This window comes from Nuphar pumila, chromosome 17, assembly GCF_984573655.1.
Source record: "Nuphar pumila chromosome 17, dmNupPumi1.hap1.1, whole genome shotgun sequence".
Taxonomy (NCBI): domain Eukaryota; kingdom Viridiplantae; phylum Streptophyta; class Magnoliopsida; order Nymphaeales; family Nymphaeaceae; genus Nuphar; species Nuphar pumila.
The window spans coordinates 52682165-52709857 of NC_143265.1; the positions used below are offsets into that span (position 1 = coordinate 52682165).

Consider the following 27693-nt stretch of genomic DNA (forward strand, 5'->3'; position numbering starts at 1 on the left):
CCAGCCTCTGATTGGTCCATATTTACAGATATTTTGTTTTGTTGGTGATTTGTATAGAATGACAATTGTTTATTTGATGAAAAACCAAGGATGAAGTGTATTATATTTTTCAAGTGCACTACAAAAGACTGGCAAAAAAAAGTTATCAAACAAGTCTTCCAAATTCAAGGGATTTCGCTTACGTACAGATGGTGATTCAAGACCATGTCCAATCATAAAAAGCACAGCAACAATGCACCTAACTTGGTGCCACAAGAAGGCAGTACCCTTGATTCTTATTGCCCACACTTCATTATCATAGAACCTGCACATATCCAAAGACATCAAAACCAGTAAAAGGAATACATACATACATATTCATGTGTGTTGATGTGTGTTCAAACTTCAAATTCATCCAAGTGTCAGCTATTACCAAAATGGATAAGGAAAACTATGTAAAAGAGACAAGATGGGAAAATAAGTCTGTGAGTGTGTGTTTCTGTGTTACCTGGACACCCTTAGAGGTCCACCGTGCCCATGTCCAGCTGAGTCTGAGACCAACACCAATATTTCTTGACACGGTCTGACAGCTTTTTTATAAACATCAATGTATCCAACACTGTTGGACATGCTGAACACAGCATGTCAACTGTTGGACACTCCATGTGTGGTGTAAGGATACTTCAAAAGTAAAGTGTCTGACATTTTATAAACTACCTTTTGTTTTCTCAGGTAGCTAAGTATCAACTATACAGCAAACAAAGATGACCTCCAGTACCAAATAGCCTTTCAAGTTTCATTTCTAAAGAGTTTTGCATGTTTTCATCTAAATCTCAAAGTATTTTAAAATTGCCTCATTTTCATTACTTCATCATGCATATTTTTTTCATTTTCTTGTGTTTTGGCAAAGCTTCTTTCTCCTCCTCTCAATCTCCCTATCCCCTTCTCTCACCATCATATATTACTTTATGTCACGACAAGGGGTTGCTCAATCCTCTAGTTGAGAATTGATGACCTTCCTTCACTTTTTCTCTGTCTCACTTATTTCCCTTCTCTCACTTGACACACATTTTTTCTCTCCTTTTCAAGACAACCAAAAGGAATGGGTGAGATTCACTAAGCCCTTCATATCTCTTGTTAATAAATCTATATGGTATCCCAACAACGTGTTCTTATCAATAAAAAATCATAAGGCTTCTTAAGTTCAACTGATTCCTAACAAAGAGGTGCAACTAGAGATACGAAATAGCATGTGCTATCAGATTCTTTTTTAAATAAGAAAAGATAACATTCAGACTTTTCATAGTAAAGTGCAATTAATATATACAATACATTTTTTATTAGAAAATTGTGCATAAATAGAGAACAAAGTAAAATTAAAACAAATAAATTTGTCCATAATCATAGAGAACATTTAGCAAAATAGATCACTGACCTTGTCCTTGTTTAATATTTTAAGACTCATATTAGTTATCCATTTTGTTAATTAATATAAATGTGCCAGATGTGGTTTACCACAAATTTCAGTGGACATTGTTACATCGTTTAGCCATCTTCAGTATCCATATGATGCTTCCTGTACTCAACATAAGCATGTTAAGAACTGGGCTATGTCACACGGACTCGGCTCCAAGGTCGCCGCACCCGCGTCGACACGCACCGACACGGGTGCGGACACGGGTGCGGCTCGGACTCGGTCAACCCGACCCTGGGTGCGGTCAACGCACCTAGGGTCATTTTGTTCTATTTTTTGGAAAAAAAAAAATTTGAAATTTTTTTTTAAAATTTTCTGGGCTACAGCTGTAAGGAAAAAAACCCATCACAACTAAAAAACTTGTACACTTTCAAGTTTTAAGTACAGAATGGGCACAACTCAAGTTTTTGTGGTTTTTTCCTGTATGAAGAAAGTGAATTATTACAGTGTATGAAGAAAGTGCCCAAAAGTGAATTATTCCTGTATGAAGAAAGTGTACAGAATGCCTTCACAACTCATCACCTGTCCCCTAATGGGCACAACTTTGACCGAGTCTTATATATATATATATATATATATATATATATATATATATATATATATATATATATATATATATATTATTTATTTTTTTAATATATATATAGCCGAGTCCCCGTGTCCAAAATTTTTGAAATTGCGCCGCACCCGTGTCGCACCCGCACCCGCACCCGCACCCATGTGACATAGGAACTGGGGAATGCACCTGTTAAATGGACTGAGAAGGAGCCATCTATAAGTTATTGCACATTCCTAGGGATAGATTTGATATCATGGACAAGTAGAAAAGTGAAAAGCATTGGAAACTCAAGTATAGAGGCAGAACACCAAGTGGTGATCAATAATATGGTTTGGATACATAGTTTGATGAATGTACTAGGAATAAACGCTTGTAGATCAACCACATATTCTGCTAAATAAGAGCGAATTGACATTGACATTGACATTAAAGCCAGTATTACCAAAATTATCTAAACATTTTTAGATTGATCAAAATTTTGCTAGAGAGATGGCTGAATCAAAAGAAATTGATGTAAAGCCTATTGAGTTTAAAAGTCAAAATTATAGATATTTTCACAGGAATTACCAAAACTGATGCACCAATCTTTGAAGGATAAGTTTTTTAAACTTTAAATCAATGTCGTAAGTATCGTAGTGTATCATATACTAAGCTACAATATGTATTATATTTATTAGATCTCCTGACATGATACACACTTGTATCTTGATATGGGTATCTATTGTATCGATAATGTTAAGATACGCATATAATATTATATATGTATATATATATATATATGTATACATATTGTATGTGTATGTACATATGTATGTATATTATATTTATATATATATATATATTACCCAAGTCAACTATTGGTTGACTTGGGGATGACTGATTGTTGGACTGCTGGTCTGACGGCTAGAATGGTCCCCCTTTTCTCTCCCTTTAATCCATCTCTTCTCCCTCTTATTCTATGTAGAACATCCATATCATCATCACATTGAAGAGGAGTTGGATGTGAATCCAACTCTACATACAAGATCTGGAAAGAGATACCCAAGAAGATCCAATCCAAATCCAGACCATTCGGGTCCAAATGGATCTCACAGGTAAAATCGTCATTATACACATTTTATATTCTGAAATTTTTGGTTCTTATCATTTCAAAAAATATATTTTTCTTTGTGGTTTCATTTTTGTGAATTTTAGAATTACCCTTGTATTTTTCTGTTTTATTTTTTATTTTTAGATGTCAGATTCTATGGATTTGGATAGTTCTGGTGCATGTTAGGATTTATTTCAGGCACTAGAGGGTGTATGGGGTATTTGGGTAGTTTTCATTTTTTTTATTTCAGTTTTGAATTTAGACCTTGGTCCATTCGTTTGTTGTGGTCCAACTTGCAAGTAGGGGTGGCAAAATCTGACCCGACCCTCCAACCCGCCTCTTAGTCGGGTTAGGGTTTGGCTTAAACGGGTTCGTGTTGTAAACGGGTCGACCCGCCTAACCCGTTTATTAAACGGGTCGTGTTCGTGTTAGGGGTATGCCAACCCGCCAACCAGTTTGACCGGTTTAATAAACGGGTTAGGCGGGCAGGTCAACCCGTTTACACGAACCCGTCAACCCGCAACCCGTTTACACAAACCCGTCAACCCGCAACCCGTTTATATATATATATATATATATATATATATATATATATATATATATATATATATATATATATATATATATATATATATATATATATATATATATATATATTAACTTATCGTGTTACTCGGGTCGATTATCGTGTCTATGTTATCGGGTTACGGGTTACTCGGGTCGGTTATCGTGTCTATGTTATCGGGTCGACCCGTTTAATAAACGGGTCGCCGTGTCGTGTAATTGTGTCGTGTCGACCCGACCCGTTTATTAAACGGGTTAACCGTGTCGTGTCGGGTTAACCGTGTTGTGTCGGGTTACCCGTTTAATAAATGGGTTGTGTTTGTCACATCCGACCCGTTTAATAAACGGGTCGTGTTCGTGTTGAGGTATTTTGACCCGCTGACCCGACCCGATTGCCACCCCTACTTGCAAGTATTGGATCTTGCAAGAGATCCAATATTTCAAGTATTGGATCCACATTGACGCTATTGTGTGTTGAGCCAATGTGGACCCAACATTTTAGCCATTTATCCCTTCCACAAAAGTCGTGTATGCCTCTTTAATATCTTTTGACTAATAGCAAAAGTGAGTTAAGTCCAAGATTTAAAGCAAATTCAAATTATGTGATTCCATTGGCCACGTTGGGAGGTGGCATTGGAACCTCCCTCATCCATTAACTCAACCTTTGTTGAGTTCTATAAGCTCCTTAAGAAAGTCGTGCAGGGGGTTGCTTTTCATTTTGGTAAAAAGAATATGAAGTGTGAAAATGGCGGAGGCATAGTCGTCCGCTACCTCTAGCTGTCTTCCTCGGTGGTGTATCTGTTGGACAAGTTTTGTTGCTGCTGCAGCATCAGATCTTTGCGAAGAATCCTGCTATTGTGGAGCTGTCATGTGAACGCTCTTGCCGTGAAGTTGCAGAACCCTGGTTGTGTGAATCGATTTGCTGCTTTGAAAGATTGTTGTTGTTTTGGTGCGACAGTGAATACCATCTTATTTTCTCCCTCTTATTCTCTATATAAAGGGTGGGTGGGTACCTTTGTAGAAGTGAGAAAGTGATGGATAGTTTCTTAGGTTTTGAATGTACGAGTGTTTTGTAGTGAAGCTCTTTTGTAATTTTTCTTTTTTTGTATTATTTGAATTTCATCCTTAATGAAATTGTTTATTTTTAAGTCTTGTATTCTATGGATATTTCTATTATGAATGTGTTTTTAACTATAATGTATTCTTGGCCCATGGGACACATTCCGGATTGCATTGGGATCTGTGTCATTTCGTGATACATACAAGGTGTATCTTATAAGTTATAATATACCCTCATATCTTATGATACACATTGATACGGGGCATGTCTTATGATATGCAATTCGTGCAGTTTAAGTTGCACTGATTTTGATTTTTCTTTTTAAAATATAAGGCCCCTTATGACAAATTCATACTCATTACTAAAGAGATTAATAGTGATTTGTGGATGATTTCTTGCAGGAAAACAATATTGATAATAATCATGTTTGACATTATCTAGTTTAATTTTATTTCAATTTAAAAAAAACTTCGTTATGTAAAATTTCTAAGTACTGAAAAACAATTGGTGATTTTGTTTTTGTTTAAGTAAACACACGCTATTAGGAATCTTGTGACTTGTTAGCTTTGTTTAGTTGTTTAATATGCATATTATTTCATAGTTTATATTTTTCTTGTGAGGTATGCATGTCATTCATAGCATATTATCTTAATTATTGGGTGTTCAATATCTTATGCAGCTCATAATTTTTGATTTGATATTATGGGTTTATCATGTGCAATTTATCATTGTTTCGTGTTGCAAAATTTTATAATTTTTTTTTACTTTTTTTTTTTTTTTTCTTAAAAATATGATTTTTTGCGATACTATCTTATTTTGGGTTGGACTGATACGAGTTACAGTACACTTACAACCTTGGTTTAAACATGATCCACAACTTGAGGAAGAGCATTAACTATACCATCGTAGGTGACAAAGGTATTTTTATCATTTTACATGTGGGCATCAAACAGTATAATTTTAGTTTTCTTTCATTTGTGAAGTCATGGCATGAGTTGTAACTTTTTATTTGTTAATAACAATCATAACCTATTAGGGTTATGCAGCATAAATAGGACTTCAATAGAGCAATTTGTATCTATTAATAACCATTAGAGGTCAGGATCAAGTCTTCTCCTTGCCCTCTCATCTCCTCCTCTCTTCTACTTTCTTCAGTAGGTGTTGCCCATCTATTTACATCTCCCATGCTTGCATGTCTCTTACCTCACTACTCAAATATGAGATATTTACATCTCCCATCCTAATTATTTATTTCTTAACATTGAAATGGTAAACTAATATTTCCCACGAAGAAATTAAGCAATTGCACAGATTATCATTTTCACAATCATGCAAATTTTCCAATATTCAGTGACCACAAATAAATTGAAATTGTATTTTTTTTATGACGAGGAACCTTTGCCGAAGCAAGGAAAACCTCAAGTGGGGCACCATGACTACCCTACCTCACGTGGCCCACCTCTGAAAGCTACGGACACAACCGTGCACCAGCGGAGGAAATTGTAATCAAATAGTTTTGAAAAGGAGCTTTGTTGTGACTGTTGATGAATACACAGAGAAAATTTGATTTTATTCAATATGTTCCACAAATGTATCATAATCTTATTCAACGGTACAAACCTAAAAACAAAAGCATACTAAAAAAAAACTGCAGTATTCATTGGCCAACTTTAAATGGCTTTGATTTCTATAATCCATAGCAAAAATTCAACATGGACCAAAATTGGTTCACCTTTGATTGCATGGAGCAACTTCAAATGACAATATACGCCGCCTATAGTTGTGTACATTCAGTGCATCCATCTTACAGAAGTTCCTGAAATCATGTTCACCAACCAATTTCTTCCCAGCAACCTCCATTGCCTTATTTGTGCAAAAAAAAAAATTACATAAATAAGTAAACAAACATACCAAGTTAATGCTACTAACAGCGTCAATATAAACCAAAATGGTGAGAAAAAACAAGTCCAATTGAAGATATTCCACTTTTAGCACCTCTTTTTTCTCAAAGCATCTCTCTTTTTCTTTCCCAATATTCACATAATACTTTGTTCATAATTCAAAACATATTTTGTCATTTTTTAAGCAATATTTCCACATTTTTTGACTGATTCTTACAGCTAATTTTTCCTGCTTTTTTTATATGTTTTGTATTCAATGATCATTGCATTTTGTCTTTCCTGTTATTTTTGCATTTTCTACAAATTAAGTTTGAAAATTTAAGCTGTCAATTCTGATGTCCTCAAAGTGTCGCAATTAAACCTTGACTCTACGCCTGTGAAAGGAAAATGTAAGAATTTTTTTTCTGAAGAAAACGGAAGTTTCAAAAAAATCTATGAAACTAACCGGTGATACTCGAAAACATGAAATGAAATGAAATATCAAATCGGCTTCCCTATAAGTTCATAGAGTAAAATAATGCATTTTATAATGTCTTGAGCATACCCTTGAACATGCAGCATCAGCTACAATGATAACAAAGCCCTAGGTCACAATCTATGTTCACAAAGGAAAAGGTCAAAAGCATATGCATGGATTGAAAATACGTACAGATACATCCAGACTTCCTCGCCAAAAGAAGTATTTATATTCTCTGCTCAAACAACTAAACCTAAAAATTATCACATGTAAAAAGAAACATCAGGCTATCTTTATAAAATTTTTGTGAAGATGACAGAAAAAAGAGCAACCAAAAATGCACAAGTATGCAAGTATGTAGCTTCTAGAGTCATCATTTCATTGACTATTGCCTCCTCCCATTGGGAAAAGCCATTGCTTAGGATGAAATCACAATTAGCAATAAATGGCACTGTATGATTTGGACAAAGAATGGTAGGAAACAAAATGGCATAGTAAATGAGTCCAGAAGTCTTTTCCATTGTGATTTGCTATAAGCAAGTGAAATAATTGAAGATAATACATAGAATTCACTTATTCTTTGAAGAACATATACTTTAAACTATTGGACTTTAATCTGGAAATGATTCAATACTGGAGGTAAGAATTTATAGAATAAACACCTTTTTTTACTCTTAACATATCTTTAACTCCTTTTATCTACAGGGTCAGTGCTTGTGTCATTGACATCAATGTTGTCTGTATCGTACCGTATCATACGATGCAAGATATTGATACGATACACACTCGTACCTCGATACGGGTGTGTATCGTAGGTGTATTGCATGTATCATATGATACGGTGTCGTATCATACCGTATCGAACGATACGGTTCCTGCAGACTTAAAATGGGAAAAAACGTGATTTTATGTCTTTGGGTTTTAAAGAGCTTTTGAGGGCCGAATCCCTCATTCTTATAGAATATACTAGAGAGCTTTCCACGCACCCTAGGAGCCGTGAGATCATTTTGGGGGCCGATCTGTGTGTCGAGGAGAGGGCTTTCATGATTTCGTGAAGAGTACATTTTCACCGTTTTTCACCCAAAGAAGTGGGTTAAGGTAAAAAAAAAGTGCATTTCCACAATTTTTTCACTCAAGAAAATGGGTGAAGGTAAAAAATCTTTATTATGAGTAAAATTACAAAGTTATTCTCCAAAAAAAAAATTGACTTGAAAGGCGCTTCCACCCTACAACACCCCGCCAACTTACTGCAAAGTTGAATCCACGAAAATTAAAGATTTATATCAAGTTAGAAATCAGGCTCCATACTCCTCCAACAAAAACAACATTAGATGATATGGCATGGCAATGGGGCACTCAAGTAATGAGTGGAAACCAATTGAAAACCGAGTATAACTATTGCCATAATATTTTTGTTTATGTAATACGAAAGTATGAGTCTTGTGGAATGTTCTATATTGCAAGATATTTAATATTTTGTATTGTTCTTGTGAGATAGTTGATGTTTGGTGATGTCTTACGCAGCTCATACAGACATAAATGTTTCATATGTGATTTTATGGTTGCATTTTGTACATTTTATCATTGTTTCATGTGTTATGATTTTATAAAAAAATTGCTATTTTTTCAGTTTTTCATTTTATTTTTTATAAAAAAAAATCAAAATTTATGATTTTTAACGATATTGCAACAAGCACGTGAACATAACAAACATGCTAAAACACCTCGTGTGGTATGTGAAAGGTGGTAGCTTGAAGATATAACACGTGAAGGGTGACTATCCACCAAGAATATCATACACATTCTATTGTTAGAATAGTTGCAGTTACAGTTGCTTCTAACCGAAAACTCTTTTAGATATTCACCCAAGTAACAAAGCATAAGCTACCCTTAAAAGATTTTGCTACTCGATTTTGTGGTGGAATAGTTTGGCACAGAGTTATCGGAAGCTTCTTAGGCAGGTCGGAAGCGTGCTTCCAGGAAACTTTTCATGAGTATGAGTTGAGGTCGTTAAAGGTTTGGTATCAGAGCCCACTGCAAAATCTTATATTCTATTATATTTTTGTACTAAAAGTCTATGTTGATAATTGAGTCATGTCCAAGAATGTCAGCAAGTCGTGTCTCGTGCTTCAGAGCAGTCTCCATCACTGGTAAAGCTATTTTATACTTTTAAGAATGTCTAAATTTTTGTTATGCATGCTAGTATAGCTAGATGTGAATTTATTATGATAGAATGCATGTATAGTTTAAAATTAATTCTTTTTGTGTGAATTAAGAATATTTGATATGATTGTAATGTTTGTATTTGTGTTGGGATCAATCCTAAGAGGGTAGGATCGATCACTTTCAAAAAAAAAATTTGTTTTAGATTTATAACCACACTTATTCGGTACGTTCTAATTTCGTGAAAGAAATTCATTTAAGGGGGTAGGGATGTAATATCGTGTATTTTCACACTTAGTCATTTTGTGATGTTTTCAAAATTTGGCTAAGTATAGAAGAAAAATCGGTAGATTCTCGATTTTAGGCCGATGCTTTTGAGTCTGGGATTGGTCCAGGTCTCCTTGTCAAGGCCTTAACGAGCTACTTAAAACGTGAGGAAAAGTTTTAGTTTTAACATTTAAATTCGAGCGAAATTCGGGTTATTTTTTGGCGAATTTCGAAAGCAAAATTCGAGTTATATATTGTTGGATGCGTCTCAAAATTCTGAGCGTAAAAATATTTTATTTTCCTTGATTCAGGCTATGGTTGGCCCGAAAATCACATTTTTCAAAAATTGAGCAGTTTGTCGGTTCGGATCCGGATTTGGATCGGATCGGATCTAATTCAAATTAATATGGATCTGGACTCTATCCAAGACCCATATTAGTCTGGATTGGATCCAACTCAAGACCCATTTGGATTTTTGAGATGGATTGGGATCTTGAACCCGGATCCAGATTAAATCCATGCCCAACGATTTTTCCAACTTTAAATTCATTTGAAACATTTAAATTGAAGTTAATTAATGTTAAGAAGCCTCCCAAGTTAATTTAGTAATTTTTGGAAGCTTCTAAAAATTTATTTATTATTTAATATTAATTAATTAATTTAATTTAATTCTGAAAATTTAATTTGACAATTGTTTAGGACTCTAAGTAGAGCCCTTAAACCCATATAAAATCACTTTAGAAGTGTTCTAGTTCAATAATATAATTTTTGGAAGCTTCTAGGTATTTATTTATTAATAAATAATAAAGAAATAATTTTAATTAATTCTGGGATTTATTTTTTTAGAGTGTTTAGGACTCTTTATAGAGCCTTTGTTCATGCCTTAGAAGCTTTAAGAAAGACTTTTAAAACACTCAAATTGGAAAAGTCAACTTTAGAGTTTCAAAAATTTTGGAAAGTGAGAGAGTCCCAATTAGAGTTTAGCTCCAGCCCCCTTCTAGAGGGCTGGATGGATAAGAGTGGGTGTCACCCCCTTTTTCTCTATAAATAGCCTCAAAAAAAGAAAGAAAAAGAAGAAAAAAAAGGAACAGAGAGGAAAATGAAAGAAGGAAGAAGAAGAGGGCTTCTTCTCCAATCATCCGACGTTTCCACCATCGATTCATATTTCTTTTTCGATCTACGGTTAAGGTACGGGTCTTTCTTTTGTCTCGGATGAGAAAAAGAACCTAAATAAGCTTTAGGCAATGTTTTTATGGAGAACCATGGATTCTATCTTGATTTTTCATGGTTTAATTCATGGGAATCGATGTAGGAAGGTTTAGATCATGTGGCATTTGTTTTCCTACGATTTTCTGCATGTTTTTATGTTTTTCCCAATAGATATATATATAAATATACATGTAGGAAGGCTTAGATCATGTGGCATTTGTTTTCCTACGATTTTCTGCATGTTTTTATGTTTTTCCCAATAGATATATATATAAATATACATGTAGAAGCATGTATACATATGCATATATATGTTTTTGCCTTGTATGGACACTTTGGGAAGGTCTGGACAGTTTTGTTCCATGCTTTTAGCAGGCAGATCTAGACAGATCTGGCCACCATGATGATGGTCAGATCTGATCAGATTTGAACCCCTGTTCATGCTGTCTGTTCTGTCTGTTCTGGACAGATCTGTCCCATGAACAGGTGTATATATATGGACAGGTGGACACGGGGCTGTAGTTCTTAAAACTGAACCAGATCTATAGAAATAAAAATATGTGCATATTCAGTTAATGAGGAAAATTTGGATTTTTCGCGGTTTTTGGTCCGGGACAGGAGGGACAGCTGTCCAGTTCCAGCTGGGACAGGACAGTCTGCTGTCCAGTCCCAAACAGCTGTCCAGATGTGTGTTGGACCACTGTTGAAGTGGAAAACCTTAATCACACAGGCATTCATATATATATATATATATATATATATATATATATATATATATATATATATATATATATATATATAATGACTCCAGCAGAGTCGGCTGGACTGAATCTGGAAAAGCCCAGTCCCAGTCGACTGATCGGCTGGACTGGCATAATGTTAAAAATAAATAAATAATTTTCCAACAAAAAAAAGAAAAATTTCTTTTGCAGTGAGGGCTTGCGGTCTAGTCAGCAGACCAGCTGCCGAGCTCGGCTCGGCTGGCCAGACCTGGCCACATGCTGACAGGCCTGGCCTGCCAAGCCGCTAGGCCCAGCCGAGTGAGTTCGGCTGGGCAGGCACCTTATAAAAAAAATTTATAAGGTAGAAGATATATATATATATATAATAACCTGTTTGTAAGGTAGTTATATATATATGGGCTCAAAATTTGCATATATGTAAGATGCTATCTTGCAATAATGTGATTTATCTCTGACCTATAAAACAAACACAAATTATAATTTAATGCAGATAAAACATTGAATGTCATGACATGGGAATCGGTTTTAGTTTTTATATTACATCAATTTAATATAAGTCTACATCTAAAGATATCATATCTAGAAAAAGGTAGAATGCTCTCTTTATCTATATCTGTTTGTAAGAAAAGCTGAAAATCCACTTCAAATGCCTGCTCATATATAACAGCATGCTTGTGAAGATTTCAAGTGTTTTATATTGCCCAGCAGTTCAACCTTCTGTTCTTTGTAATAAAGGTTGGTGTTGCTGATGAAATTGATGATTATAGCTATCATTTTTACTCATCTGTTGGAGGTATATATATATATATATAGATAGATAGAGAGAGAGAGAGAGAGTGATTCCAGCTGACTCAGTCGGCTGGACAGAACTGGGTCAGTTCAGCCTCAGCCGGCTGAGCTCGGACCCTGTCAACAAAAAAAAAAACAGGAAAAATATTTGTTTTAAACAGAATCTCTTTTTCTGTTCAGCCATTGAGCCCCCAGCCGACCCACTGTCGGCTGGACACTTGTTTTGGGCTCGATGTGGCCCCAGCTGGGCAGGTGCTTATAAAAAAAATGATAGTTGACAGTGTATGCTCAATCTGCTTGACAAGGGAAAAAGCATAAAGATTAAAGAATGCATAAAGTCTAGTCACATGTTAAAAAATTATATATATATATATATATAAATAAATGTTCCGCTATGTATTTTAAATTTCCAGATTTTGTTAAGCGTATGTACTTTGATTTTAATACATGCTAAGAATGTAATTTTTTACATACTTGGACTTGGTGTGACATGCTTAAGCAATATGTTATTTCAAGCTTGTTTCAAGTGCATGTGCATGCATAAAGTCTATGTCACGGGAACTCTTCAACTCGGTGCCGCACCCGCGTTGCACCCGCACACGATGTGGTCAACCTAACCCTGGGTGCAGTCAACACACCCAGGGTCATTTATGTCCAACTTTTGGACTTTATATATATATATATATATATATATATATATATAATTTTTTATATTTTTGCCGCACCCCCGCACCCAAGTTTTTTTAACGTGCCGCACCCCCGCACCGCACCGACACCCGCACCCATGTAACATAGCATAAAGTGAATGTGTTTAGTTATGTTCTTTAATTAGACTTGACTTATGTATGCAAAAGAATGAAAGTTTCATATGTTGGCACTTGGTAAATCGTGCTCAATCCAATTACTATTGCATGCTTGCTTTCACGGGCAAGAGCATACATGAAGTTGAGATGACATTGCGTGAACCTACTTGCATAAGTATTCACATGATTTAAGTGATGTGACTCGCGAATGAAAGTATGCATTAAACATGAAGATGTCTATTGAATAAAAACATGCATTTAACCTGAACATGTGAACTCATGCGCATGCATACGAATATTATTGTTGTTCATGCACATTTCTATATTGGCATGCATGATTGTGCATTGAAAGGTATGCGTAATGACTGTATAGTGGCTTGTGATTGATGATTTTTGCATAAGAATGCATTGATGATCAAATTGAATCATCGTAGGTCGTGCGAGCCTTGAGCATGTGTTGCTCTTTGTTTAAGATGTTATGCATTGCAAGAATCAAATGTAATATTATTGTTCTTATTGCATTGTTCTATGTTGTCACGGGTTGTGGTCCCGTGAAGAGCTTCGCATGTGGATTTTCGAGCTTGTGTTATTAATTCTGCATGTTGACTTGCAAATTAAAAGACATGAATTAATAACAAGATAAAAGAAATTAAAGAACAGTGCAATCTACGTTTTCTTGATGTCCCTTCTATAGTGTGGGAATCTTAGACATTGCGGTTTTGAAAAACCGTGAAGATACTAAAACTCTGTGTGCGTTATTTTTAGCCCCTAAACCCGATATTGTGGTTCTTCGTCTGGCCACGATTTTAGGGAGAGTCCGCCACTTTGCCTGGGAATCAGGGGTGGCAATTTCTGACACGACCCGCCAACCCGCCTCTTAGGCGGGTTCGGGTTGGGCTTAAGCCAACCCGTTTAATAAACGGGTCGACCCGTGTAACTCGTTTATTAAACAGGTCGGGTTCGGGTTGGGGGTATGCCAACCCGCCAACCCGGCTGACCCGTTTAATAAACGGGTTAGGCGGGTGGGTCAACCCGCCAACCCGTCAACCCGCCAACCCGACCCGTCAACCCGACCTGCCAACCCGATCCGCCAACCCGACCCGCCAACCTGAAAACCCGTTTACCTGACCCAACCCATTTATTAAATGGGTTGGCGGGTCGTGTCGGGTTACCTGTTTATTAAACGGGTCGGGTTCGTGTTTGCCACAGCTGACCCGTTTAATAAACGGGTCGGGTTCGGGTTGAGGTATGCTGACACGCCAACCCGCCAACCCGACCCGATTGCCACCCCTACTGGGAATGGTACGTAGACACAACTGTTGTTTTGGTATACCAAGAAAGTGACATTATGGTTGTTGATTTTCATAGTGTCCCGACATTGGTTGTTGATTTTCAATGTTTTAATGGATGGTGTTAATGCCTGATATCAGTCGAGGGCTAATTTTGGAACCCAGTAATAAGATACAACTTGTTTACTAAGTTACCCTCAAAACCCTACTTAACCTCGAGAATTCTTACCCGTTTGGAGTATCCGCGAGCAACGGCAATTAAAAAGAGAAACTTAAATTGTGTGCATCTAATAGAAACATGCATATGAAAAGAAAAATCTGATAAAAGATAATAATTTATTCATGCATTGCACTGAAATCATGTATATTCTTGATATGTATTAGATCATGCATATTTATTTGTTCCCTTAATTCTGATATATTGGTGAAGGCATGATGTTTGATCCTTAATGCATACTAAATGTCTTTATTGCTTAAATTGTGCTCTTTGTTGTTTATTAAAATGTCCATCATGCTTAATAATTGTTCCTCATTGCATGAATAGTTAATTGAATCATGAATTTGTCTTAATTATATTCCTCTAAAATATTGCATAAATCTTATTTACGTTCTTTTTAATTATTTGTTTCATTGGAGGGATTTGTTGTAACGCCCCAAAATTTCAAACTTGCGAACCTTTCAGAAAACAGTCAAGAGACTAGAGGAAATCTCTTTCCTCCAGAGTTGTTTATAAAATCAACGGAAGACTATTCTTTTGTTAATTCAGAAGGCAAGCTGACAACTTTGAGCATGTTAGCTAAAAGAACCAAAAGTCAGAAAATTCGGATATCCCAAGAAAAATCCGTTACAAACCCAAAATGTTCAGGACACGAGCTAAGAGCAGAAAGAAGAAGTCTTGAAGTCATCTTGCAATCGCGTCATCGCCCGTGGTGTACCTAATCATCACTTGTACCCATAGAATGGGTTAGTTTCGCGAAAAACTAGTAGGTGCACAAGAGAGACTACAGGAAAACTGAATTAAGTACATTTAATTCAGTATGCTAAGCAGTTTAAGGCAGATAAGCAGTGCAAACGGGTAAGTGGTGCACGCGAGTAAACAGTGCAAGCGGTAAGCAGTGCAACAAGGTAAACAGTGCAACAAGGTAAGCGCTGCAACTGTCAAAACATAGCAAGACGATTCGTTTGATCGTAAGCTGTGAGCTACCACGCGACAAGCTTATTTTCGTTCCTAGAACGAGGTCTCTGTAAAATTGTCTATGACAAGACAATAGGCATACGAGCACAAATACTTTAGAAAAGATGTGCACGAAGGCACTCTCACAACACTTGAACAAAGTACGCAAAAGCGTAAAAATAATAAACATGCACTATGGCATGTATTTTATAGAAAGAACAAAATGCTTGAGACTCTCAAGCTTGGGAGAAGTAAGGGGGAACACCCCTATTTATACAAGAGAAAAGAGGTGCAAGAGGGGGCTCCCAAAGGAGTCGTTGGGGAGCCTCCAACGGTCACATTTGTGACCGTTGGGGGGTCCCCAACGACTCTATTGGGGGGACCCCCAATGCACCTTTATGACAAAAATATAAAAAAGAAAAAGAAATGCAAAAATAAAGAAAAAGAAAATTACAACATATTCCAATTGGAATATGCGCAAGATGGGAAATTACAATAATGCCTTTTTTGGGTGAATATATATATATATATATATATATATATATATATATATATATATATATATATATATATATATATATATATATATATATATTTATATATAGAGATACATATAAATATATGATATATATGTATACGCATCTCTATGTATATAAGTATATATATATACTTACAATAATGTTTTTGGAGATACATTTTAACACCCCCCCCCTCAAACTTACGGTGCGATAACCGCAAGTTTGCCAAGATGGAAATGAAATCTGGGCGAACAAAGAGCTTTTGTGAAGAAGTCCGCAAGTTGATACTCAGACGTCACGTATGGTAGATCAATAACTTTCTTCAAGTATTCTTCCCTGACATAATGGCAGCCTATCTCGATGTGCTTTGTTCGCTCGTGAAAGGTGTGATTCTTGGCAATATGGATTGCATTTTTATTGTCACAGCATAGCTTGGTTGGTTCTCTGATAAGTACTCCCATATCTTCCAAAAGGCGTCGAATACATACAATTTCCATAGTGGTAGATGTCATGGCTCTATATTCGGCTTCAGTGGATGACAAGAAAACCTTCTGTTGCTTTTTACATCGCCATGAGATCAAAGACTCACCTAAGAAAACACAAAAGCCAGTGGTGGAGTGACGGTTACTAGGATCACCTTCTCAATCTGAGTCAGTATAAGCAAGTAATTTTAATTCAGAAGAAGAGGATAGAAATACTCCCTTATTCATTGTTCCCTTTAAGTATCTAATGATGCGAAGAACAACACTCATATGAACGGTTGTGGGAGCGTGCTGAAACTGACTGGCGATGTGGATGGCATGAGAAAAATCAGGTCGAGTAATGCTAAGATACATCAAAGAACCTACGAATTGCCTGTAAGGAGGGATCGGTTAGAAGAACTCCGTCGTCAATCTTCATTTTTTATCCCACGACTTCAGGAGTTTCGCAGACTTTGTCATCAGAAATCCCTGATCTGTCGATAATCTCACATGCAAGTTTAGATTGAGATAAAAAGTAACCTCGTTGAGAGTAGGCAACCTCAATTCCAAGAAAAAATGTCAGAAAACCCAAGTCTGACATTTCAAATTTTGAAGTCAAGACGGACTTAATACCCTTGACTCCTTGAACATCATCACATGTTATTAGCATATCATCAACGTAGAGCAACAAAATTACAATCCTTGCATTAGATTTTCTAGTAAACAAAGCAGTGTCAGTATAACATGAGGAAAAACCATTTTCCAGCATTACACTGGTAAACCTATCATACCAGGCTTTGGGGGCCTGCTTTAAACCATAGAGGGCCTTTTGAAGACGAAGAACTTTATCTTTAGGAATTATCATGCCTAGTGGGGCATCCATATACACTTCTTCGTTAAGATCACCATTTAAGAAGGCATTTTTAACATCCATTTGAAAAATGTTTCAATTTTTAATAGATGCAATAGTAATAAGACACCTAACTGTAACCATTCGGGCTACAGGAGCAAAGGTTTCTTCGTAATCAATTTCATACTCTTGCCCATACCCTTTTGCAACTAAGCGAGCTTTATACCTTTCTAGAGAACCGTCGCTCTTAGTTTTAACTTTAAAGACCCATCGAGAGCCTATAGTTTTCTTTCCTATAGGTAGAGTTTAGAAATCTCAAGTTTCTGCCCTTTTAAGAGCATTAAGTTCACTTTGCATGGCTTCTTGCCATTCTATACATTTTTTAGCTTCTTCAAAATTTCTTGGTTCAAAATAAGAGTGAATGGTACTAAGACAAACCCTATATCGGGGTGAAAAAGAATCAAAAGAGACAAACCGAGTTGGAGGTCTTATATTCCTTTCAGATCTTCTATGGTCAGGAATAGGAGTAAGCTCACAATATTGATCAATAGCACTTCTAAAGGTGTCTTGGTTTCTACGAGAGTAGGTTATTGGCTCACTTGGAACTCTACTTTCTTGTTCATTGAGTGAGTTATGTTCACCAATATCTCCATCATTTTCCTCATCATGGTTTAATGATACATCATCATCACTAGATATATCATCATTATTAGACAATAAGTCGAATAAGAAGGAGTAATCAAAATTTTCTTGTTGAGAAACATTTTTTTCAAAACCACTCTCATTTTCTAAAAAAATTACATTTCTAGAGACATATAGCTTATCATCTCGAAGGTCATAACAACGAAAACCTTTTTGAGTTTCGGAATAACCAAGAAAGGCACAAGGAATAGCCTTGGGAGAGAGTTTGTCATTCTTATCCGTAAGTATGAAACACTTATATTCAAAGACTCTTAACCTATTATAATCAGGTTCAAGCTTATGTAATACCTCAAAGGGAGATATTTTTCCTAATATCCTAGATGGTAAGCGATTTATCAAATAAACAGAAGCAAGAGCTGCTTCAGCCCAAAAGTTTTTAAGAATATTTTGATATATAAGAAGGGTCCTAGTGGTCTCAATAATGTTCCTATGTTTTCTTTCAGCCAACCCATTCTGTTGAGGTGTTTTAGGACAAAACCTTTGGTGAACAATTCTGTGATCCTCAAGATATACCTTAAATTGATTGGAGAGATATTCTCCTCAAGAATCACTTCTAAAAATCTTTATGTTACTGTTGAATTGATTCTTAATCATTGAATGAAAATTTTTAAAACATGAAAACACTTCATGTTTAAACTTAAGAAAATATATCCACGAATATCTGGAAAAATCATGCACAAATATTACGTAATAAGAAAAACCTCCTTTTGAAACAACAGGTGCAGGTCCCCAAACATCTGAATAAACAATTTCGAAAGTTTTAGAAGAGAACATAGTTCTTTGCTCAAAAGGTAAACTTCGCATTTTTCCGAGAATACAGTCATTACAAGAAAAAGAGCTTTTATATAGGTTTTTTGCAAAATGTAAATATGATAGCTTGGTGATATTAGGATGACCAAGTCTTTTGTGCCACACATTTATATCTTTATGTCAGGCAACATTACACAAAACTTTTGGAACTTGAAGAGATTCCATATAGTATAAATCTCCTCTTCTAAAGCCTTCCCCAATCAATTTCCGAACTAGCGATCCTGTATTAAACATTTATCACAAGAGAATTTAATATCGCAGCCATGGTCCGTGAGTTGAGAAATAGAGAGGAGATTTAAGTTTAGTTTAGGTATAAATCTGATTTTTGGAATAAAAAATTCTTGAGTTTCAAAATTACCTATTCCTTTAATTTCAAGAGAGGTTCCATCCGCAGTGGAGACATAAGATGGGGAACCATTTTTCGAGTAATCGGAAAGTGAAAAAATGTTTGGGGACATATGAAAGGATGCACCGGAGTCCAAAAGCCAAGAGATTTTACCCGGAGAGGAAGAAGTGGATATGGCTGCACTGGAGGTAGATCCCTTGAGGAGAGGTTGAAGAGCTTCCACTATTTGATTTATAGAGAGGGTCCCACTCGAAGATGCCTCCTCCTTCTGCGGTACACCAGTGGTAGTCATGGCTAGTAGCTTCTTCCATTTGGGACATACGGGTTTGATATGCCCCAGTTCTTTACAAAAATGACAAATAGTTTTGCTTTAGTCTCTTTTTCCTCTTTGACCACCATTTTCACCTTGATTTTGAAATTTAAAGTGAGGGGGACGATAGGTTCTTACATTGTTTCTGGGTCTTGATACGGCATTGACCTCACTATTTTCTTCAATATTACAAGGGACCGCAAGAACATTTGGTCCTTGTTTACATAAATTCATACGAGTCTCTTCACCACTTAATTTGGTGAGAACATCTTCAAGAGAAGGGGGAGAAAAAGAGGAAAGAAGAGATTACCTTATTTGGTCAAATTCGGGCCTTAGCCCATTCAAAAAGTTGAAGAACCGATCTTCTTCAAGTTGCTTGTGACGGAGCTCAATTGCCTCCCCACTCCATTTTGGTTCAAGCATTGCAAGCTGATCCCAAATAGAGAAAAGATCGGCAAAGTATTCCCTAATCGTCATTTCACCTTTAGTAAGGGAGATAGACTTCTTTTGAAGATAATACTTATGAGATAGATCCCTTGATGTGTACATTTTTTCAAGATAATGCCAAGCTTCTGATGCATTTTTTAACTTAATAATGTTGGCATTAATCTTGGTTTCCACGGATGAGAAAAACCATGAAAGAATCTTGAAATTCTTCATTTCCCATTCATCGTGCTTCTTGGAGTATTCTTCAAGGGCTTTGGTTCTTTCTTCTCCCTCAAGAATCTTGATTTCGCTTCTATTTACCACGGTAATCTTGGGTTCCGGTTCCGGAATTGTGCCAAGTACATATCCCCATAGGCCCCTTCCCTTTTATATGAGCCTCCATATTTCCAGCCCAAACATGATAGTTGGACCCATTTAATTTGAAACCAAGAGCAAAATGAGACTCTTTTTCGCCCATTAAAGAGTAAAGAGGGAGGGAGAAAAGCGTACCAACACAATATTTCCAACACCAACTTTGCACAAGATTCTTCTAAAATATTTGAGAAGAAAGATCTACCACTTCAAACTTCAAAGATCGGAAGGCACGTTTTTCGAGGCACTCGAAAAAAAGGAGAATCCCACAATCTTCAATAATCAACCTTGCTCTGATACCATGTAAAATTGTCTATGACAAGACAATACGCATACGAGCACAAATACTTTAGAAAAGATGTGCACGAAGGCACTCTCACAACACTTGAACAAAGTACGCAAAAGCGTAAAAATAATAAACATGCACTATGGCATGTATTTTATAGAAAGAACAAAATGCTTGAGACTCTCAAGCTTGGGAGAAGTAAGGGGGAACACCCCTATTTATACAAGAGAAAAGAGGTGCAAGAGGAGGCTCCCAAAGGAGTCGTTGGGGGGTCCCCAACGACTCTATTGGGGGGACCCCCAATGCAGCTTTATGACAAAAATATAAAAAATTAAAAAGAAAAAGAAATGCAAAAATAAAGAAAAAGAAAATTACAACATATTCCAATTGGAATATGTGCAAGATGGGAAATTACAATAATGCCCTTTTTGGGTGAATATATATATATATAGAGAGAGAGAGAGAGATACGTATACATATATGATATATATGTATATGAATCTCTATGTATATAAGTATATATATATATACTTACAATAATGTTTTTGGAGATACATTTTAACAGTCTCTGCATCTAATCATTATCAGGACATCGTTTGTCGCCCTCACTACTTCTAACAAACGCTTTGTCCTGAACCATAGTAATCTATTCTCATCTCTCAAAGCCTTACGCGGCCAACTGATAACGGTGATCACTCACTTAAGGCGTCATACTTTCACAGAAAAACCCGCCCTTCCATAGAAAGTCCAAAACATGATCTAAAATCCATAAAGATCTGATTCTTACATCTGAGATGTAATCATGCTAAAACAGAAGGCCGAAACTATAAATTCATAACTGGCTATCCCAATCGATCTCAGAAGATCATCACAGCTCACCATAACTTTATGGTAATCAAAAACACAAGATCCCCGTCGGATCGCTTGATCTGGGAGATATACGACCTGACAAGGAATTACCGCCCTAGAGGGTATACCTGGTCTTGGACCATACACTTCCTCACAGGAGTTCACTGTCCTTGCGGCTACCCGTTCGTGGACAATGTACATCCTCACAAAGATTCTACCGCTCTAGCCGAATTACCCGATCTGAGAAATGTACAACCTCACAAGGAATTACCGCCCTAGATGGTATACCTGGTCTTGGACCATACACTTCCTCACAAGAGTTCACCGTCTTTGCGGCTACCCGTTCGTGGACAGTGTACATCCTCATAGACAATCTACCACTATAGCCAGGTCACCTGGTCTTGATCATGCATACCCTCACAGCAAAACCTTTGAGCACGCATCAACACAAATGACCGCTCTCAGGGTCGATAGCCACTATTACAATCAACAAGATCAGCGCTGGATCACCTGGTCTGGGAAATGTATAACCTCACAAGGACTTACGCCCTAGATGGTATTCTGGGTCTTACACCATACATGCCCTCGCATATAATCCCTTGGAGATCAGGTCCTCAACAGACACCCTACTCAGTGATAAATGCATCAATACAATCGACTGCTCCGAACGATTGACCACTCTTGGGTCAGTAGCCACCAATATCGGCACAAGCATGTATATTAGCAATATGCATCGTATCACTTCACATAGTAAAACAAAACACACGATCACACATTCCTCCAATAAGGTTCCATGAACCATGAACATATTATCGCATACTCTCAACATTTCTTATCACGTGGCACATCAATCACATCACACAGAAGCATATAATACTACGCATCGAATTATTGTCACAAGAAACATTGCAATCCTCAGATAGGACCTCAAAGAATGCGTAAACGACACGAGAACACGCAGATATAGCAACCCAGCTGATTCTATAGGCGAAGAGTAACTAAGTCTATCTGACAGCCCAACAAAACAACTGAATAAGACAAGCACTCATAACAATGCTCGCAAAACTTTTGTTGGACAGTTCACAGAGAGACAACGTGGCTCAGTGTTTTTCTTTATTTACTTTATGTCATTAAAATAACTATGATATGTCTTTTGCAATTATTGTTAGATATTTTTCTTTCATGATAATAAATAATGAGTTGTTATGGTTTGGGATGATAAATGTAAGATCTGTTGTGGTGTGTTTGGCTATCCAATTGAGAGTGGAACTGTAAAGGCCCCGTGTTTCTGGGAATATTTTCGCAATTGATTTAAAAAAAATCCTCATTTTTAAGGGGTATGAGTTGGGGTCGTTATATCTACTATGTTGGATCTACATCATAATCGAAGACAAAGGTAGACAAGAAAAAAAATATGGGACAAGACGAGAACAAAAAAGAGCAAAAGAGATTGTCAGACTCTTAGTTCATCACCAATGCGACACTTATTATAATATTAAGAAGTAGGAGATAATATCATTCTTAGTCAACAACTAAAAGCCAAAATACAGTCACCGTACAACGAACAAACAAGATATCAAACGTCTCTTAACAAGATATGTGTAGGCATGCGCCTGCGCAATTAATTGGTTAATTGACTTGAACTAGTCCTAGATCAACACAACGGCGAAAGCACAAGCCACAAAGGGCACTCACAAAGGCATCAAATGCGCACACTCTCAACTAAAAGTAATTATTTTTTATTAATATAATAATGCATAAATAAATGCATTAGAAAATACTTACATGAAATAGGGTATAGCCCAACTCGCTAATGGCTAGCTTATTCAAGTTACACAACAGAAAAAAAACAAAGAAACAAAAGGAACCTACACTCCCATAAGTGCATATCGCTTATGACAAAAGAAGACCATGTGCCAAAATAGCATATTACCCATAACACAAAGATCTCCCTATGGCATAGGAATATACCATATGAAATAACCCAAACTCTACCCTCAAGCGCACATAGCATATGATATAACACAACTCTAGAGCCACTATACATATTAATACAAATGAGCTTTAATAAATACACAAATTTATATTTTAACGGACAAGTTCTCAAGAGAAAGAAAGGAAACATCCTTAGACTTCCAATCATATCATACGCTCACAATAAGGGAAGGTTACTGTTAAGATATATGCATTGCATTATATAGTTAAGTATACTAGGATGTACTTATAGGTATTTGCTTTGTATTTCTTTTGTGTTTTCATTCTCATTGTAATTCCAAGTATGCTAAAGTATACTTATTGTGATTTAGACTTTAGTAAAAGGATAGTTTAGGATAAGTATACATAATGTATGCTTTTAGGGCAGAATAGGGATTTTATTTTTATTATTATTAATCATTATTTAAGATGGCTAAATTTTATAATTTTATTTATTTATTTACTTTTCTTTCCCATTGTAATTTTATTTATTATTAGCTGTTAGGATTTGCTTCAATAGCCAGTTTGAATAGTCAAACTAGCTGTTGGGATTTGCTCTAACAGCTAGTTTGACTAGTCAAACCAGCCGTTAGTGTAATGCCTGCAAATTTTCCAGGATTATAAATAATCTATGTTAGCATAATTTATGATATTAACTATGATTAACTATTATTATTGAATTATTTATCAATAACATTTTGGTATTTATTAGATCATTTTACCTCCATATAGTTAATTGTATAATTGCATGTGCTATATTTAGTCCAAGTTTTTCATCTACCATTATTGGATTTGATTTGAAACTTTATTTTTCTAAATTGTTTCTTGTATTTGAACTCACTAGTTTGGAAAATGATTTTTGTGAGTATTTATTGCCTTCTAATGGCATTTGTTGTGTCCATCACAGAATTTTATATGATGTAACATTTCTCTTGGCCTTGATATTTTTTATTCAGAAATGTTGTTGGGGTGTGTTGTGTGCACCTCGTTTTATGTCAGATTAGATTGCCAACTTATGGTTTGGTTGTAACTGACAGTTGTTTGATCTCCAGATTTGAGTGTTATATAACTCATTTGTTGTATGGCCATTGTTATTATGGGTGCTTGTAACTAGGGGTGGCAATCGGGTCGGGTTGGCAGGTTGGCGGGTCGGGTTGGCGGGTTGGCATGTCAGCATACCTCAACCCGAACCCGACCCGTTTATTAAACGGGTCGGCTGTGGCAAACACGAACCCGACCCGTTTAATAAACAGGTAACCCGACACGACCCGCCAACCCATTTAATAAATGGGTTGGGTCGGGTAAACGGGTTTTCAGGTTGGCGGGTCGGGTTGGCGGGTTGACGGATCGGGTTTGCAGGTAGGCAGGTCGGGTTGACGGGTTGGCGGGTCGGGTTGGCGGGTTGACCCACCCGCCTAACCCATTTATTAAACGGGTCAGCCGGGTTGGCGGGTTGGCATACCCCCAACCCGAACCCGACATGTTTAATAAACGGGTTACGCAGGTCGACCCGTTTATTAAACGGGTTGGCTTAAGCCCAACCCGAACCCGCCTAAGAGGCGGGTTGGCGGGTCGTGTCAGAAATTGCCACCCCTACTTGTAACTTTGTTTATTTGTTATGGCTATCTATTTTTGAAACTATGGTGTTTCGAAAGATTATTAAAATTGATATTTTTATTATAACATTAGTGTGTTTTCATTATAAGATCTTTTACTTCATGTGTTTCTTCCTATTATACTTCTTATCTAAGTGTCATTATATGTGACAAGAGATGTTTGTTTACACCTTTTTGTATGTGTTTTTAGCCCATCATTGGCATTGTGATTATACGCTTGATTTAGTCACTGATACACTTGATTTTTAAGTATCATTATACGTAGACAATAGATGTTTATTCACACCTTCCTGTGTGATTTTAGCCCATTGTTGAAATTATACTCTTGATCTAGTCGATGATACACTTGATTTGTAGTGTCATTATATGTAGACAAAAGATGTTTATTGACACCTTTGGTGTGTGATTTTAGCCCTTCATTGGCATTATCCACACATTCGCTTATACTCTTGATCTTTTTCAGGTATTGAGGCACACTGATGAAGGGACTGACTTTCTAAAGGGAGCGAGGGTTATGATACGGTGGCCTGGATTCTGATGGAGTTGGGAGTTGTTTTGGGGAAACTTGTTGAACCCTAAATGGGGACTATTCAATTTCAATTTATGGTTTGATTTATTCTATGAGTAGAATGGTTGTTGGGTTGTGTGTATTAAATCTGCAATGTGCCCCGAGTCTCTGGAATATCTTTCTGCAATATTTTAAAATTATTTATTTGTTTAAAAAAAAATTGCAAAGTTTTCGAGGGTCAGTTTGGGGTCGTTACACTCTCTCACACGTTGTTGCCCTCTTTCTCAAAGTTGTGCTTTGAGATAGAGGGTCACGCCTAAATATATAGAAGGGGAAATCTCCTTTCTTCCTAACTTAGAGAGGAAGATGTCCCACAAGGTGACATCCCTCTTAGGCAAGTTATGATATTTGTTGAAGTCGGCTGGAGTTTCTAGCAAAACAGAAAAAGAGAGAGGGGAAGGAATCGATAGTTTTGCATTAGACCCTAATCTCTTCTTAAAGGAATTAGTTAAATAATAGGTTACAAAAAGTATCCATCTACTTTTCACTAATTACATATTGCTACCCAAACTGAAAAGATATTTTCTTTTTAACACCCCCCCCCCTCTCAAGCTGGAGCATATATATCTATCATGCTCAGCTTGTCACAACATCTAAGAAAGCTCACACTAGCAAGAGGCTTAGTAAACACATTAGCAGCTTGATCCTCCGAAGCAACATGATAAGTAGAGATTTGTCCTGTCTGAACTAGATCTCTTATGTAGTGACAATCAACTTCAATGTGTTTCGTCCTCTCGTGAAACACGAGATTATTTGCAATATAGGTGGTTGCTCTGTTATCACATCCCATCACCATCGACGTTGAGGTTTGTACATGTAGATCTCTGAGGACTGATCTAACCCATATCATTTTGGTTGCAGTTTAAGCCATGGCTTGACTCAGCACTGGATCACGCTACTACGTTCTCCTCTTTACTTCTCCAGCTTATTAAATTTTCGCCTATAAACACACAAAACCCCGTAGTGGACTTTCTATCACTAATGTCTCCTGCATAGTCAACATCTGAATAGGCAACTATATCAAGAGAGGAGATTGGTTTGTATAGTAGTCCTTTACCTGGAGAAGACTTCAAGTACATGAGAATCATCATTGTGGCATGCCAATGTACTTGGGTTGGTTTATCCATGAACTGGCTAATCTTGCTCACGGCTAGGGAAATATCTAGTCTTGTCATTGTAACGTACAAGAGCTTACCAACTAGAGACCTGAAACTTCAACAGGTTCTGCTTCTTCAAACATGTGAAGTTTAGGATCCATTGGAATGTTAGCAGGTTTGGCTCCTAACATTCTTGTTTCCTGTAACAAATCAAATACATACTTCCTCTTTGATAGAACTAACCCTTCACGGTTTCGAGCCACCTCTATACCCAAGAAATATCTAAGAGGACCAAGATCTTTGGTAACAAAGTGCTTCTGCAAATGAGCTTTGGTATCTGAGATATCTTTTTTATTGCTTCCTGTGAGTATAATGTCATCCAGATACACAACCATAACTATAACACATGTGGGAGTTTTCTTAACAAACAATGAGTGGTCAAACAATGAGTGGTCTGATGCTGACTTGTTAAAACCAAATTCAGACACACTCTCAAATAGCTTCTGAAATCACGCACGTGGACTTTGCTTTAAACCATATATTGTTTTCTTTAACTTGCACACCTGGTAACACTCCCCCTGAACCTCGAACCCCGGAGGTTGCTACATATACACAGTCTCAGACAAATCACCATACAAAAATGCGTTCTTCACATTCAACTGGCATAAGCTCCATCAATTATGGACAGCCACTGATATGACCAGTCGAATAGTGCCAAGGCTTGTCACAGGAGAAAATGTTTCAAAGAAGTCTACCCCATACGTTTGTGTGTACCCTTTTGCCACCAAGCTGGCTTTGTACCGTTCAATTGAACCATCCGAATTGTACTTAATGGTGTAGACCCACTTACACCCAACAATATCAGCATTAACAGGTGGAGTAACCAACTCTCAGGTATTCCGTGAAACTAAGGCATCCATCTCATCTTGCATAGCACCTTTCCATTTGGAGTCTAAGATTTTCTGATGGTGATTGAGTGGTAGAGAT

At 36.7% G+C, this 27693-nt stretch overlaps 1 protein-coding gene across 1 annotated transcript in view; it reads right to left on the minus strand.

The window, feature by feature from the left end:
* LOC149811969 (Pseudouridine synthase family protein) overlaps positions 1–27693 on the minus strand; it is a 213968-nt gene that overhangs the window by 110606 nt on the left and 75669 nt on the right. Inside the window, exons 9-11 of the mRNA XM_089993190.1 lie at positions 7277–7337; positions 6459–6589; positions 187–304 (exon numbers count right to left, since the gene is read on the minus strand). Coding sequence (XP_089849316.1) covers positions 187–304; positions 6459–6589; positions 7277–7337 — 310 coding nt within the window. The remainder of the gene's footprint in view (positions 1–186; positions 305–6458; positions 6590–7276; positions 7338–27693) is intronic.